At 39.3% G+C, this 14893-nt stretch overlaps 1 protein-coding gene across 1 annotated transcript in view; it reads left to right on the top strand.

Moving 5' to 3' along the window:
• Positions 1-14893, top strand: part of clstn2a (calsyntenin 2a) — a 147370-nt gene that overhangs the window by 86652 nt on the left and 45825 nt on the right. Inside the window, 1 exon segment of the mRNA XM_039601681.1 lies at positions 12981-13176. Coding sequence (XP_039457615.1) covers positions 12981-13176 — 196 coding nt within the window.

The raw sequence follows: 14893 nt of genomic DNA, 5'->3' as shown, positions 1-14893 counted from the left end.
CACTGAGGTGCATAGTGAGTAAAAGCCACCAACACTCTGCTGACTCAATGACTGCAGGGCTCCAAACCAGGAGCTTCATGGTGTGGGGTTTCCGTGGCTGAGCAGCTCTTTTTGGTGGCCCTGTACTTTTGTCCATGTCATATATTCATTCAAGTTAAATGCAGATCAGCTGCCCTTTAAGTGTACACTTTCAGGTAAATCTCAATGAAAAAGATAAATGCATGAATCACCAGTTTGTTTTCATTTTATTTTTAACAGAGATGCTTATGCTCATTTACTTACATTAAATAAAGATAGCTCACTTCCAGCGAGATTTAGGTTGTTGCAGTCTTTCAGCAAACTAATATCTCCAAAAGTACTCTGAAAAACTAAAACTGAGCACCCTCGTGTGCTAATACTGTTAAAACCACCTGGAGCTCTGCTGAGCAGCTGCTGAACTAATTTATCATTTCCAGTAAGGTTATTAGTATTCATTCTCAGGTTTTATCTAATGTTACACCCCTGAGGATTTCTTTGTCTCTGCTAATTGTGAGAGGGAGGATAAAGCCAAAATGAAAAAAGAGGACGAATGGGAATAAGGAGGTTCCTCCTCCTCCCATGGCACAAAAGGATGAAGACAATCTAATATCAACCTGTTCCTGCCCTTCTAAGACCTTTTGCTGACCTTTTCTTGTCATTTAACTATCAGGAGTGGGGCTGTCGCTATGAGGTGATGAATCTGTCAACTCGCAGTGCGTGCGCGTTGGGCGTTATATATGATGATTTTGGCATAATGGACGAAATTTCATACGAGATCTAATTAGTGAGACATCACTAAATGTGTTAGTGGGTAGTCATTCAACGGCAAAATATGGATGGAAGTCATATCTCTATATCTATATCTATCTATATCCTTCTATTTCTATATCTATCTATCTATCTATAACAAAGTAACAAACTGTCCAAGCTACTAAACTATTAAATGCTCGTCTATCGTATGGAATTGATAGTATTTTCTATGCTAATTCTTTACATTACGATTAAAATGTTATGTAAAAACTTATTCAACAGTCGCAGAGAACAAAGTAAACCAACTGGGATGTTGACTCTTTTAACACGCCACCGATCAAACTCTGTTCCACAAGCAGGATGTGCATTTATGTGCTTTGTGCGTATGCATTATTTTCCTTTAAAAGAAAATTGTGTTTCTGTCTAGCTAATTAAATGCTGTTACAGTATTCACAAGAGACAAAACAGATATGACAGTTATGAAAAACTCAAATCTATTGTTACTGCTGTTCCAGTTTCACACTGTGATTCATGGCTGTATAAATGAATGGAGCTGTTCTCTCTAAAAACAAAAAGACACTTTTACATTTACTTCAGCTGAGGAACTGCCAAATGATCAAACATGACAGCGGCGCATGCATGAGCTATTGCCTGCTGTCTTTTACGACTAACATAAGCAGCATGCAGAGATCAATGAAAGTTGACAGATTAGGTTATCTTAACCTCTGCAGCATATCAAAACTACACTGCTCATTACCTTCTCTTGAGATGTTTTCTCTGAATTTACCTTCCTGATGAATGGTACGTGCAGTCTCGCCCCACAGGCGACCCCCCTGCTGGCCCGCCAGACTGATGGTTCAGTGATGTCATTTTAATAAGTGTGTATTAGCATGCAAAAGGTCTCCTGTGGATCTCAATTGCCACCTGTCAGATTTCATTGATGTTATGTTTGCTTTAACGCGTTCTATAGTTAAACATCTATAACATAATGTGTAAAATGATTATGTATCTGTTCTCACCAAATAGGAGGAAGACAGAGTGCCTGAGGAGATTAAACAGAGAAACAAATGGAATGGATAAATCTATCTGCTTTGTTTTCCATGGTGCAGTCTGTTCACAGATTGCAAAAGCTGACGAGTAAAACCTTCTAGTTGTATAAAACTGTGTTCAGATTCAGCAGCTCTACAGGCATTTGGATAGTAAACAGAAAACACAGAACATATAGTGTACGTTATCTGATAGCTCAGTGGGTTTTGCAGATGACCACACGAGTTCAAGTCCGACCTGCAGCATTTTCCTGGGTGTCTTTCCCCTCATCCCTCCCCACTTCTCTGTATATCTTCACCACTCCACTATCCACTAAATGCAAAAATGACCAAAAAAATCTTTTAAAAAACAAAACAAACATCTAGTAAAAAAGATAAGCCTTTATTTGTAGTGAAGATAAAAACCACAATTCAAAGGATGGTTAATAATGGACCTGCCAGTAGTAGAAAGAGCATTTAAATGAAGGAATGGAAGACAGCTGTTCATTAACCCTTTCATTATAGAGGGCTGATAGGATAATTTAATAAATGCTCTTGCATATTAAAATGTGCTTTTAGTGGGTCTTACTTAATATATACTCACCAGTAGCTTCATTAGTTATACCTCTATAATACTGGACTGGACTCCCTCCTGCCTTCAGAACAGCCTTATTATTTGTAGCACAGATTCAACAAGGTGCTGGAAACATTCCCCAGAGATTTCGGGCCATACTCATATGAAAGCTGCAGATTTGTCGGCTGCACGTCCATGATGTGACTCTCCAATTTCTCCACATTCCAAAGATGCTGTATAGGATTGAGATCTGAGAGGTCATTAGAGTACAGTAAGCTTATTGTCAAGCTCAAGAAACCGTTTTGAGAGGATTTAAGGTTTGTGACGTGGTATACTAGCCTGTTGGAAGCAGCCATAAGAAGATCATGATCATAAGATGATGGACAAGATAGAAACCATACTCACGCATGCTGTGGCATCTAAACAGTGCTCAATTAGTACTACTGTAGGTTGCCCAAAATCCATCCATCCATCCATCCATCCATCCATCCATCCATCCATCCATGATTAGAGGCTGGAGCCTACCTCAACCACATAGTGAAGGCAGGGCACAACCTGGAGAAGTCACCAGTCTTAAACTACTGTAAATAATAGCGCAGGCTGCCTGTACAGTGAATCTTTATCTTTTTAGTGAGAGTGCAGGCCATATTTTGAGAGTTCCTGGATCTCAACATCAGTTCAGTTTTTAAACTGGCTTTGACAGTTATGCACTTGTCTTACATTTAAGAAAGATGATAGCACAAAGGCCAGAGAAAAGTTAATTATTAGCTGCAGCAGACAAGCACAAATTATTGCATGTACCATGGATTTGTGTCACATGCACCAATGTTCTGGTTCTTATATAGCGCTTTACTCTGAGCACTCAAAGCTCTTTATACAACTTGCGTCAACGTGAGCTAGACTGACGTCCAATGAATAGCAGGGATCAAAGTGAATCAAAGTGTCCAGCATTTAGACTAAATAGTCCTGTAAGAGGCCGGCAGGTCTCTGTCTTTTAGCTTTAATAGTTACAGATCTAACATAGACCCCGGCCACTGAGTAGCATGTGCCCACTGAAAAAATAAATTATGTCAAACATGCATTTATTGAACAAAGTCAGCTGTTTGAATACTGAAGGTGACTGTATGGCGCACGTAATTAAACTTTTCCTATACATGCTTTTACTAATGTGTTTATTGTCACAGAGACGATGAAAATGTGATTTAACAGTCATGAAACACGTTCATGATAGGAGGTTTGTGAGAGCATCTGTGTCAGTGTGTCTAAGCTACTGAGCCATGTCCTTCTCTTCTCAGCGTGCCGCTGAGCTGACAGAGGTCATAGTCAGAGCCACAGTGACATTTACAGCTCAGAGGCTTATGGAAACTCCCTGCTGTACCTGGAAATCTGTAATTATCTCAGAACTAGCCTGCCTGCAGCCCAGCAGAAGGGTGTCAAAAATGCACAAAGAAACAGAAGCACAGTGATTTGAATGTCACTCATAAGAGGTGTGATTTGGTTGAAAAGATAATGGAACAGATGATGTTCAGTACAAAAAGGTTAATAGGAGAGCAGGTTGGCTTCGGGGAATTGGTTCTTTTTAATGAGAGTGTTTCCTGTCTCCTGCAGATTTATAATAATCTTTTATAATTATAAAACAGAAAAAGAAGATATTTCTTTTATCTTCAGTTTATTGTATTTTGCTTCTAATATAAGGGGAAGAAAATGCTTGAATGATTTTACATACGATAGCAACCTGGACCTGCTTATTCGGATGTTGGTCAGTCGAGTTTCCATCTGCCAATTTATGTATCATATTCAGCCAGAGGCTGACTCACTGTCTCTGCTACTACTGACATTTGAAATGTCTTAGCAAATATTGAATGGGTAGCAGTGAATTTTGGTACAGATATATCCTCATCAGGGTGAGTTGCAGCAGGTTTTGTGATGCCTACATAGTCCTGTGAAGAATCAAATACACCCTTATTGCTTCCAAAGCCATTAAGAGGGTAAGCACAGCCAGGTGCTGTTAATCCGTTACACTTGATTAATTGATCATCAGCAAGTGTGAGCACCGCTGTAATAGCAGAATTTTTCACAGTTTGATGAACTGGTCAGGTGTGTGTTAGCACAATGCCGCAGTCCTCCCAGGAGTGGACATCCAAACAAATTCACCTTAAAGTCAGGCTTCTCAATGCTCTAGAACAATGTCCGTTGGACAGATGAGACCAAAGTGGAGATGTTTGACCAAAATGGATAGCACCATTTTTGAAGAAGCCCAACAAGCACAAGAACCTTGTGCGATGATGATTTGGGCTTGTTTTATAGCCGCATTGCCTGGACACCTTTCAGTGATTAAGTCGACCATGAACAAGTGAGGCCGTCTGTCTGACATCTCAAGCTTGGATGAAATTGGGTCAATGTCCCCAAGCACAGCATCAAATCTACAACACCAAGTGTTGCAATAGTCCAGACCTCAACCTGACTGAAATGATGTGACGTGTCCTTAAGAGAGCTGTGCATAAATGAATGCCCGCAAACCTCAATTAACTGAAGAACATTGGGCCCAAATTCCTTGACAACAGTGTGAGAGACTGATTGTTTCACACACAAAAACATTCATTAAAATATTGTTGCTACAGGTGTTTCTACAATGATGGAGGGGGCATTTAATTTTTAACAGTACTACATAGAGTCCTATGAAAACCTTATTTTTCACATGACTAGATTTCATCCATAACTCTTTAAGCTTGCAAAGCTGGAAATGCTCAACTGTTGTTTCTGTCAGTCCTAATTCATGATAGATCTGTTTAACTAAAATAAATTTGGCTGACATAAAAATATGAACCTTGTTTGGTTTAGGCAGCATTTTTCTACCTTTGACCAATAATTTAGGTTTCACTTATCAAAGCTTTCAAAAAAATCTTGAGAGTTGACATGAGCGCTTTTTAGGTTGTAAACCTGTGTCTAGTGAGGCTTAATTGCAGCCTTTTGAAGGTGTTAGGATAGAAAAAGAGAGAAGCTGAATGGATTTATGGTTTAAATTGATCGGTGTTGCACTGTTTTTGTGTTCTAACCCGGAGACACACAGCGTGAAGAGGGATGCCCTGTGACAGCTGGGATAGACTCCAATGCCCCTGTAACCCTGAAATTGATAAGTGATTAAGGTGGATGGATGATCTTAAAAAAATGTCATATTATTATGACAGCATGATCCTGGCCAGGAGCGTGTTTAAATATAAGCTGCTGCGTCTGTGATCAGTGAAAGAGCAGGAACCTATTAAACTGTTAGCTGGTGACCTATATTAAACAGCAGCTGACTGAGGTGCAGAGGAGGAGGTGATGAGGGTGAGTGAGAGTGTAGACACATGAGTGTGTGTGAGGTGTGTCAGGGGTGAAGGAGGGCAAGGCTGAGTGGTGCATCTGAGTGCTGATGTTAAGAGCTAAATAACTGCTTACCGCTGTGAAAGCTGCTGCAACGGAAGGGAGATGAAGCATGGGGAGGAGAAGGTGGCGAGGAGGAGGAGGAGTAGAACCATGATGAGATACTCAAGAGGTTAGTAGTGTTATTTATACCTGCTTTAGTTATCTCACACAGTGGTATTTCTCTGTATACTTCCTCCCGCCTCCATCTCCCCTACAGGGTCTCTGCCCGCTCTGCCTCACTTTTTAATCCACTTCTTTGACCTCTTCTATTCTTATGCTATTGATGTAATTCAACTTTTTTTTAATCTGCCCATCTTTACTGAACAAGTTCGCTGTAAAAGCACCCGGCTGAAGCATATAGCACTCAAACTATCATCTTTCTATCACAGCTATCCAGATGTTTGCGACTGTGCCTCGTTCAGCGGTTAATGGTTTTAGGCACTCAGGCCAAAATGCTCTCCTCTTCAGCATTAAAGTCACAGCTACATCTTCACTGACAGCAACAGTTCATCTGGTGAATTCCAATCCCACAACTTCAGAGGCTCCAATAAACACTAATTGCATCACAGACCTCCAAAGCCCCTAGCAGAATGAATGTGTATTGTCTTTGATAATGAATTCTCCCCATTCCTATATTGTGTTGTCTAAGGCATCAGCAGTCCTGGGTGAATAGATAACCTAAATGTGTGTGTGCTTGTGCATTCGCGTGTGTGCGTCCCATTTGTGTAAGCTTTTACTTTGTCACCCTGAGGTCAAGTGGATGGTGCGACAATCTCCCAAATGCAATTAGGAAGTGGCCGGCTATCTAAAGGAGACTCTGATGAATTACTCCTGCATGTCTTTCTTTAACTGACTTGGAGTTAAAGTGGCAAATAGATTCACCCATACACAGAGACAAACTGCACATTGTGTGAATACCGAGCTTTTTATTGCATTTCAGCGTGCCAAACAGGCTCTAAAGAATTTATAGCACTGAGATTGTTATCTCCTTAAAGTGGGACTATTTATTGCAGAATTTTCTGGAGGAGAGTGAGATGAGAAAATCGATTCTGGTGCGTTTGCATTAGAAGACATTTCAGAAGTAATTTTAGCTCAGTTTTAAAGAGGTAAGAACTCTTCTTGATTTATTTTTGCAATTGTCCTTGTTTGCAGTATATGTAAAAGAGATGCTTTCATTCACTATACCAACCAATGGAGGCTTGTGAATCGAATACTAAGCTTACTTAACAAGCCTTGGTTACTTTCTAATCAGTAAGCCTTTCTTCTAGCAGTGTGGTCTTTTAGTCTGAAGTAGTGGAATAAAGCTTGGACTGAGGACCTAAAAATCTCTATAAAATGCAGCAACAAAAGAGCCACTACTAATACTGATAACATCGCCTCCCATCCACTGCCAGGTGCTCAGTGTCCTCTCTGTGTCTTCACCGAAACCTTCGGAGACAATCCTCTTAATGCCAACGGGGAAAGGCTTATTGTAAGGCCATGAACCTTCATCATCCTCTTTCTCTCTTTTGCATTTTGCTCTTCCAACCCTACTCTCTCAAAACAACAACAGTAAAATAAAAGTAGCTGGAGAGGAGATCTCTTTATAATGTTCAACTACTGCATTTATATTGAATCACTTCGATGTGTATTTCCAATAAAACTAATGTGTGTAGATACAGAGCTCTGTCTCATCTGGTATTTACTGGACTACATTATCATATCATATCATATCATATCAAATTTATTAGACTGTATAGCTTTGAAATTGGTGACTGAATACAGATGGAGCATTAGGGGTTAAAATAATGTCCATAAAAGTACAGTTGGTAAGTCTGAAGCTGGCAAAATATTGAATCCACTTATCCATTCATTCAGGCTAGAATAGGAGTTTCCACTCCAAGTTACCTTTCTACTAAGAAGGTAGGTGGAACAGCTTAAACAGTTCACAGCTTGTAGTGACAGAAAACTTATAGCACATTGTTTGCTCAGTCACTGTACAATCATCCATGTGTGATTCAGAGCAAGCTCTGTCTTCATGAACTAATTTATAACTACAATGAAATTCACAAATGTTGCAAAAATCCAACCAGTTACCAAGGATCTGGTGACCTTGCTAGACTGCAGGCTACGAGGTTCCTAATTTAACAGTAGAAACATAAAACCCCTTTTCTCAGTGCATTTCTATTATTTGCAAACTGCTACTGGATACCTGACCAAAGGCACACAGCTCAAGCTCATATCTTTCTGCATGAAAAAAAAGACCCATAGCTAAGAGGGAGGAAGGAAAAACCAAGTCCCATTAAAATCTGACACTGAATAAAGCATTCAAAATGATTTCTGATTTTATTCAGTGGGTATTTTTTGGAGCACACTGTGCATATTGGGCAGCATGTTTGTACTTAATTCATAGAAAATTTGCAGAAGTTTGGGTGCATAAGGAGGCGTGAGGACTGTAACACTACTCAGTTACACACACACAGGTCTGACTGAGTGTAGTGTTAGAGTTTATCTGTGGGCCAGTATTGGGATGAAGTGTAATCCATCCATTAATTAAACTTGAGGGGCAAGGGTGACCGTGAGATCAGTGCTGAAGGCAAGAGAGTGAAGGAATCGAGGCTTAAAACCGCCTGATACTCTGCTTAGAAACCCTCTTTAATCAGGGTCTTACAGCTCCCCCCCCCCGCACACACACACACACAGTAAAGCACACACACACACACACAGACACACCAGATGGAGTCACAACAGTATTTGATTAAGAAAAGGAATTAACATGATTGAATTTTCTGTTTCTCTGTTGAGGCTTGACTGAGAAAGTGGGTTCATATAAGGCTTTCAGTACTTTAGAAGTCACTACTTGACACTTGTGTGCATTACGTTAGATGGAAGTCACAACAGGAGGTGACGATTGATTAAGAAAAGGAATTAACATCAGAATTGAATTTTCTGTTTCTGTGTTGAAACCTTGACTGAGAAAGTGGGGGAAATCATATAAAACCAACTCAATATTACTTTGGGAAAAAAAAAGAAGTCACTACTTGATGCCACTAAATTTTTTATTCTGCTGAATACATAATCTTGTTAAAAGATTTTAAAATTATGCAGATTATGAAGCTATAAAGCCATCAACCTCCAGGTGTCCAGGATTTGTTCAAGCTGAGAACAGGCAGGTGACGATTAAGAGGAGTATTTGTTTTTGGGTGTCATAATGTAATGATTTTCTACTGTATTTCTGTTAGATGAAACCTATGACCTATGCCAGTTTGAAGTATCAAAATGAACTGCATGCATATATGGAGTTGAAATTAATGTTATTATCAAATCATTGTCATTTCTTAAATAACATGTAAAAAGTTTTGTTGTTGTTTTACTTGACTTTATTTATTTTCTGAAATGAAAAATGACATGAAAAGGAAGAGAAGAAAGAAAGTTAAATTCCATTTCCTGAATGTTTTGCTGTAGATTTCATGTTTAAGCGTCTGTGTCTTAGATCCTGATTGCTGTGTGTAAGTATTTAGTAACAGTCACTTCTGTAGTAAGTCATTCACATCTGACATGTTACAACTCTTCCACTGTTGCTTAAATTTTGAAGCCCCATTAATTAATTAATGTATCAAAATGAACTGCTGCATGTATTGAGTCACCAATCAAATCTGATTTCTTAAAAAAACACTAAAAAAGTTTGCTGACTTTTAAAAAGCAGTTTTTTAAAAACTTCAGAAGTTTCAATGAGCCACGTTGGGGATCACTGTTTTACAGAGAGCCATTATGAGCCACGGGGTCATAACAGAGGAGTCCGGAAAAAACCTGTGAGTGCTTTTATAGCACCTGATGTTCTCGTTTCATTAACATCCATGTGGGTTATCAATCATCCAGTTCATGGTAAGTGGTTGAAAAGAAGGCAAAGAAGAAAGGTTTTTAAATCTTCAATTCTTAAACAACTGATGGAGAAACCTAGATATTTTAGGGGATAACCCAAAGTTCAGCTGCCTTCTTCTTAGGCACTCAAGAATTCTCGTTTCATTAATCTGGATTTTAATTTTTTGAGGCGACTTTGTTGTTAACTGGCACTGTATCTAATTCCTTGAATTGTTTTTTTTCTATTAACTGGCACTGTCTCTAATTCCTAGTTTTTAAGGAGTGTTGTAACATGTTTTTTAATACAGACCTTTTATGATGTATGGCTCGCAAATAGTGGCACTGACAAAAAGACTGGAGGTGGAGCTGGAGGTGACAGAGCTGAAGATGTGAAGATTTTCATTAGCAGCGACGACGAGGGACAAGATTAGAAATGAGCACATCAGAGGGAGAGCTCAGGTTGAGTGGTTTGGAGACAAAGCTAGAGAGGCATGGGTGAGATGGTTTGGACATGTGCAGAGGAGGGATAGTGGATATACTGTCCAGGCAGTAGGCAAAGAGGAAGACCTCAGAGGAGGTTCATAGATGTAGGGAATGATGTAGGGGCAGAGGGTTAATGACACAAAGGAGGATGCTAGGGATAGAGTGAAGTGGAGGCAGATGGTCTACTGTGGTGACCCCTAAAGGGAGCAGCCGACAACACAACAGTCTGTAAACGAATCTCGGTCAGTTGAACCATTTGTTATATCTGATTCCCCTGCTATCTCTCTCAACTTTTCTTATGAATAAAGGCTCAACCAAATACACAATGTTTCTCAGTAAGTCTACATCTGTGGCACAAACACACACACACACACAGAGGAACTTTGTTTAGCAGTGTTTAGTTATCATAAAGACTATCACATTATCACTTTACAAGTGATACTCAGAAAACTATGTGATAAACAGGTTTATCTGCAAAACATTTTGTGCACAAACTCAGTTTAGAAACTTTTACAAACTCAGTACATGAAGTGGAGGAAGTAGAGACTATAAGACATTCAATAAGATTCAAAAATACATTCTGGAAAAACTTTTTAGGTCAAGCCAGTTTTATGATGGGCCATTGAGATGATACAGTGATGACGATCTGGGAGGAGGAGCAGAAAGAGCTGATTTAGCCATTTGGACCTAAAGTTAAATTCTTCTTTTAAACAAGTTGCGTTTGATGTGGTTAAAATGAAGATTGAACAGAAAGTGTGAGCAGCCCAAAATATAGAAATGAAAGTTAAAAGAAATGAAAGTCTCTGTCAAGTCCTGCAATTTGCAGCGGGAATGCACAAATTTGTTTTGGCTCCTTGTGACAACGTGTTAGCTTGCAGGGAATCATTTTCTCATTAATTGTATCCTTACTGTCCCTTTCCATTATATTGGCAATTTAACATCCCATGAAATACATGTTCCCCGACAGCTTGACATTTTGTGTCGATGCAGTTTATGCCGCTGAAGCATGCAGTGGAGTACCATCTATTTTAGATGATTGTTATTATCGAGCCATTTTTTGCTGACTCTTGAATTTTCCTCTCTTCCGTGGCGACGGGCCAGCTCCCTGAAGCAAAAATCTATGCATTTGGATATTTACTTTGAAAACCGACCCTTTTTCGCTCGTGGTGTGCACGCCAAAAGATTGGGCTTCATTTCATCCATGCACAGCAGACGGTTGAAATTATAGCATTCCCTCTGCTGATGAGGAACAAACTAAGTGGCGGGAAAGAAAGTCTATATATGTATGCACATTATCCTTGCATGGATGGGTGTGTGTGTGTGTGTGTGTGTGTGTGCAAAGTACTTGCTGACAAAGTAGGAATCTGCTTGAAATCTCTGTTATTACCATTAACATATACATTGACACATCTTATTCCTCCTCTTCCTTCGCTCTCGCGCTCTCGTTCTTTCCTCGCTTCATTATAAAGCTCTGTTTGGTTCTTGTCTAAAATGTAATCCAAAAAAACACATTTGTCAAAACAGATGGAGCAAAAAATTTATTTCTATCCAACCTCCAAACTGTTAAGTGGAGTACCTTTTCCTTCTTCCACCACTAAGCCAGCACTGTATTCAAATCACCCTATCTGGGCTCATCTGAGACTATAGGCCTGCCTGTGCATGTACCGACATGCTTATTTCCCTTTTTCAAATATTGTCTTTCTATAAATGCAAATTGTGTCCCACTGTGATATTGAGAAACTTGTCATTTCTACAAAATTTAAAAGGAAGACAATTCAGGGGCATCTTGAAAATTCATAAGGGATCAAACTTTGAAGAGGACTATGTTTGGCTTCACCCTAAAGCAGATTTGCAAAGTTGAATCAGGTTAAAAGGATCTGTGTGCATGAGACTGGAGAGGAGCTAAAGTGGAGAGAAGCCAGCGATGACAGGGAGCTTTGTCTTTGTGTTTGTTAGTGGCATTTCCTCTATGTCCCACTCTGTTCTGAGATATCAGCCAGCACAGGGTCAGAGCACACCAGCTTTTCATTGCCTCTGCAAAAAAGATTTCCCAAATCCCTGAAATGAACACTTGTGCCGGGGGATGAATGCCGCAGACGAGTCTAGAGTCACAAACACACAACACAATACACTGCCAGAGTGTGGTGTAAACACTTTGCAGACAGGACAAATTCACTCCTTTGTTGAGCTGGCGCAGCTCGACACAAATCAGAAATTATTTTTTCTCTTAACTACACCCCAGGAGCTCCGCAGTGTGTTTTTGTGAGCTGCTCATGCTGACAAAGATTCCTGTGTCCAGAAATGGACTGAAATTTGAAGTGATAGCCATTCTGTAAAGAAAAATGCCAGCAGTGTCTATTGTTAGTTTTTGCTTCATTACCCGCGGTTTGATTCATCTTTAACTATCTGAGCTGTTGGGTGGCTACTGCTGTGTTTGAGAAAATGGCTGGCAGAAACAAACGAAGCAAAATAATAAGATTTTTACCAAAAGTGGCATGAGAGAAAATTAAATGAATGAGGAGAGAAGAAATATTTCCCAAAGCTTTCTTTTGTTGTTGTTTATTCACATAATGTGGACTTCAGTAGCTTGTAGGTCTGATAGTTGTGCTGACTGCTTTCATGTTAAGTACCCATCAGTGTCTGTCCGCTGATGAACCACATGCTGTGCAGATGTTAACTCTGTGTTGCCTTTGTCTTCTTCATCTTTGCGTCTTTTCATTTTTCCTTTTCAAAAAGAAATGGATGAAGATTTTTATTAGCCACCTAGCTGATGCCGTCCTGCTCGAAACTATATAAAAATCAGTTTCTTTGCACTCCAAAAATCAAAAATGACTGACTGTGTAATTGTTTTACATGTAACATTTCCTCATTTCTCTTCCTCTTAGGGGAGATTTGTGCCTTTAAGATCAACGGCGATGATGCTCCATTTGAGGCTGTGGTGTTGAATCGCACATCAGGAGAAGGAGTGCTGAGAGCCAGTAGCCCTGTGGACTGTGAAAACCAGAAAGAGTACACCTTTATTATCCAGGCCTATGACTGTGGGGCCGACCCAAGTGGTGCAAACTGGAAGAAATCCCACAAGTAAGTCAAACTGCGACTGTTCATGTGTCTGCATTCAATTCAGCTCCGTAAACATCCGGACAAAGAATTGATTTACGCAACGTTTTCTGCTTTAATCAATAAAACGTCATTATGTTAAAGATTTTTTTTATAGTGCGCCAAACATTTCAGAAAGTGCCTGTCTTGTTTATTTGTGCCTTTTATATTTTCTGAAAACTCTGTTATGAAAATGTAGTATTAAAACTGTCACATACGGCGCTGCCTGTTATTATTTATCACAGCATGACTCATTTGTGTAGCTGCAACTATAGCTGATTTATAGGGGGTGGACAAAACAACGTCTTACAAATAATAGATGTTGTCTTCAAAATATACATGTCAGAGTTACAAAGGCAGCTTCTCAAGTGAGTCACATTAACTTCTGGGAAACCAACACAACAAAACAATTCCGGCGCTTAAAAAACTGAGAAAAACATCTCCTGCAGTGAGGAGCACTGGTCTTAAGATGGAAAGTTTTTGGGGTGTCATGCACAAAGTTGTTGTCATAAATGCAAACTGTGCAAACGTTTTGAGCCACCCCTGATTTCTTTATATTTCTTAGGTGGTAATAAAAAAAATAATAATGATAACAGTAGTGGTAGTAATGGGAAATAAGTGCATATAGGACTAAAAACAGAGTTTGTACAAACTTAATGAGTTTGAAAGTCAGTATTTGGTTGACCATCTTTCAACGCAGCCTGAACTCTCTTAGGGAAACCTTCTTGCAATTTCTTAAAATAACTTTTAGTAATAGTTCTCCCGGCTTCTTGAAGGACAGTCAAAGCTCTTCTTTGGATGTTGGCTGCCTTTTGTTCTGTTCAGTGTCTGGGATCATTGTCATGTTAAAAAATGAAGCCGTCGTCAATCAGACGCGTTCCAGACTGCTTATTGCTTATAGCTCTTTGGGAATGACCTTGCTAGTGCAAAAAATACTATTTTATGCCTGTGAAACTGTGTCATTTTTTATGGATTCAACTAAAGAAATTATAAAATCATTTATACAGTTTAAAATTTACATCCCTCTGAAAATGGACCGAAAAAAAGTCTGGACTGATAACTGTAAAAAAGTAGCCAAAGTATGAAAGACTTTCAAAAGTCTGTAGAACTTAAAACCACTTTTAAATATTACAAGCAAGTCTGGCTCCTTGGAAATGAAATATTTAAAATAAAATGAGGGGTGACTCACTACTTTGGCACAGTACTGTGTTTATGCAATGTCTGTGGCTTTGCATTCATTTGAATCTTTATTTTATTCTAAAAGTGTAATATACGAGTAAAAAGGCTCCTGTAGGTTTAGCTCTATTTATAAATTCCTTCATAAATTACACTGGGAGTTACAAAAAAGAATAGCTGTGATAATGAGATTGAGTTTTTCCTTTCCTAGTTCCTTTCTTCTGTTGTTATTGTCTCTCAGTTCTTTATACTCTAGCAGTCACAGCTGTTGCAGATATGTCTGAAGATATGTCCTCCTAATGCTTTGTCAATATAATGTCTGTCTGTAAACTGTGTAGCGGTGCTATGTGAATTAGATTGACAGACAGGCAGACTGGCGTGGACAGCAGCAAATCAAACCCTCTGGTTCTCCAGTCAGAAGCACCAAGCAGCTAAAATAAGACACCGCTTATGGGAGAAGAGCGAGAAATGGAGAGAAATTTATCAGCTCAGGGATCTGTGATGAATTTCTTTAGTGGGAGATGAA

The sequence above is a fragment of the Oreochromis aureus genome, linkage group 18 (assembly GCF_013358895.1).
Source record: "Oreochromis aureus strain Israel breed Guangdong linkage group 18, ZZ_aureus, whole genome shotgun sequence".
Lineage (NCBI taxonomy): Eukaryota > Metazoa > Chordata > Actinopteri > Cichliformes > Cichlidae > Oreochromis > Oreochromis aureus.
The sequence above is the reverse complement of the archived record's forward strand: the minus strand, read 5'-3'. Positions and strand labels throughout refer to the sequence as shown.